The sequence below is a fragment of the Otolemur garnettii genome, unplaced genomic scaffold (genome assembly GCF_000181295.1).
Source record: "Otolemur garnettii isolate 467f Iridium unplaced genomic scaffold, OtoGar3 scaffold00115, whole genome shotgun sequence".
Lineage (NCBI taxonomy): Eukaryota > Metazoa > Chordata > Mammalia > Primates > Galagidae > Otolemur > Otolemur garnettii.
The window spans coordinates 3,089,694-3,092,540 of record NW_003852510.1 but is presented as its reverse complement, the minus strand read 5'-3'; the positions used below and the strand labels follow the sequence as shown (position 1 = coordinate 3,092,540).

Here is a 2,847-nt window from a genome sequence, read left to right as displayed (position 1 = left end):
AGGAGGGGAGGGGAGGGGAGGGGAGGGGAGAGGAGAGGAGAGGAGAGGAGAGGAAAAAAGAAAACGCACTGTTGCATAGCAAGAGTGATGCCATCTTGAAGTTAAATCATCATGATGACTGGTGTTTTAGTCCTAAATACCAGCGTGTTCCCTTCCCATTTCACAGATAACCCTTCATAAAGAAATAATACCTGCAGTATAGATGCCCCATAATGATATATAGCTAATCTCCCCAGTAGTCAAGAGTTTCACAAGAAAATCTGAGCCATGACCAGCTGCCTGTGCTTTACCAGAAACGCTTACTATATAAAGGATATTTTCTGGAGGCTGCGGGATGTGCAGCCTCTCAGCTGCCAGAAATATGGTTTCTGTTGTAAATCCCTACTGACTTTGTGAGAAACTGGTTTTGTCAGCCTCTCAGCTCCCTCTGCCTTTGGGGGTAGTTTGCATAGAGCTGCTCATTACCGTATGCTTCAGGATATGAGGGGAAGGATTTTCTGACAGTTCTTTTCTTATTCTTGGTCATCTAAATGTTCTAGTATTTCTTTACTAGACCCTTACTACTTTTGTAGTAAGACTAAAGACTTGGGGACTTTTAACTTAAAAAAAGACTTTACAGGCTCAGCGCCTGTGGCTCAAGTGGCGAAGGCGCCAGCCACATATACCTGAGCTGGCAGGTTTGAATCCAGCCTGGGCCTGCCAAAAACAACAATGAGGGCTGCAAACAAAAAATAGCTGGACATTGTGGCAGGCGCGTGTAGTCCCAGCTACTTGGGAGGCAGAGGCAAGAGAATCGCTTGAGCCCAGGAGTTGGAAGTTGCTGTGAGCTGTGATGCCACAGCACTCTACCCAGGGCAGCAGCCTGAGGAGAAAAAAAAAAAAAGACTACACAGTAGACCATGGGATTCTCTGTGATTTACAGCACTAAGTTCAGACGTCTTGTTCAACTACTTCTCAAGCCATTTTTTGAATCTACCTGCTATCCACTCTTCTCTGCAACTATTCTTCCCTGCACCCACCAGGCTTCAGCAGCTCTCTAGACCCACAGCCAATTGTCAAGGTTTCAGTGCCTGGAATGGAGTGTTTATGAGCCCAGGAATGGACTCAATCCACATCTTTGATGGGTATAACAGACCTGCTGCCTGGGAATTTAGGGGGTGTTCCCTGCGGATGGAACAGTCTCTATGACAGGAACTCTTTTCAATATCCCTACTTTGTAGTATCACCTGCACCACTGACCAGCTGTGCTTCTGCTCTGTGGGATGATGACTGTCACCAATGGAGGATCTTTCCTCATTTCCTATGTAGGGCTGAAAAGCCCTGAAATGAGAACCTGTTTGTTCTTATCACATCAGCTGAGCACCCAGCACAACGCGGGACATGTAGTAGGTGCTCAATAACTCTGTCTTGAATGCTTCTCCACCAAGCAAGAAGGCAACTACCACCAGAACATTCTTGCCCACCAGACAGCAAACAAGGCCAATAACTTGAGGGTGGAGATTTGCTACAGTTTGAATGTTTGTCTTCTCGGAAACTCATGTTGAAATTCAGTCCCCATTGTGATAATATTGAAAGGTGGGGCCTTTAAAAGATGATTGGGTCATGATGGATCAATGGATTAATGGGATAAATGGGTTAATGGATTAACGGATTATCATGGGAAGGAGGCTAGTGGCTTTATAAGAAGAGGAGGAGAGATCTGAGCCAGCCACGTGATGCCCTGCACCACATCGGGACTCTGCAGAGTCCCCACAGGCAAGAAGGTCCTCACCAGACACAGCCCCTCCACCTTGGACTTCTCACCCTCAATAGCTGTAACACATAAATTCTTTTCTTTATAAATTACTCATTTTCAGGTATTCTATTATAAGCAACAGAAAGCAGACCAAGGCGAGGTTCTTGAGGGGGAGCTGTAACAGTGCTGAGCATCTTGGCTGAAACAGAAGGGTGGTCTCATCATGGAGGCCCACAAAAGCAGCAGGGGCCCCAAGAGATCACATAGGAACAGGGCAGCTAGAAGGGGCCGCTTCCACTGCACACAGGCAGGAGAGGCTGCGGCAAAGCCAGAGGCAGGAAAAGGGGAAGGGACAGGGGCACTCACTGCAGGCTGATGTGAGGGGGCAGCTTGAAGGAGTTTTTCAATACGTGGAGTTGCTGAACCTTCCCTGGCTGCCCTGCGTGAATAGCTCCTGTTATCTCAAAGGCCCAGGCGTCCCTCTCCTCTCGAGAGCTGGCCTCCAGGAAGTATTCTGTGGATGTTCGCGTCTTCAGCTTAATGAGGAGCTGTGGGATGAGACAGCCAGTCAGACCAGCACTCAGTGGCACACCGGGCAGGAGAGTGTGGACAGCAGAAGAACCTAGCCTTAGCAAGTCAGAAGACTGTAGTCCAGTGACTGTCTACAGCCCTGATCCCTTGGCTACAACCCAGCAGGTGGCCTGTAAAGATTTGCTAGGATACCTGTAGGGACAGGGAGTTCCCAGCCTCCCAGTGCAGGAAGTGCTGCCTGGACACTTTGGTTCAGATTCTGTCTCACCCCCTATGACTTAGAACCACATATGGGAAGTCTCATCTCCTAGGACAGCCCCTGTGCTGAAGTGGGAAGTGCCCAGGCTTTGAAATCAGACTGCTCTGAATATAAACTGCAGCTCTGCAACCTAGCTATGGACACACACTAAGGGCACAGTAGTCACCCGACTGAGGGTCTTTTTCCCATCGGTAATAATGGCACAGGAGGCTCGGCGCCTATAGCTCAACCGGCTGGGGCGCCAGCCACGTACACCTAAGGTGGCGGGTTTGAATCCCCAGCCCGGACCCGCCAAACAACAATGACAGCTGCAACCAAAAAA

At 49.0% G+C, this 2,847-nt stretch overlaps 1 protein-coding gene across 1 annotated transcript in view; it reads right to left on the bottom strand.

The window, feature by feature from the left end:
• Positions 1-2,847, bottom strand: part of PLEK2 (pleckstrin 2) — a 26,935-nt gene that overhangs the window by 10,303 nt on the left and 13,785 nt on the right. The window contains exon 3 of the mRNA XM_003797382.3: positions 2,102-2,283. Coding sequence (XP_003797430.1) covers positions 2,102-2,283 — 182 coding nt within the window. The remainder of the gene's footprint in view (positions 1-2,101; positions 2,284-2,847) is intronic.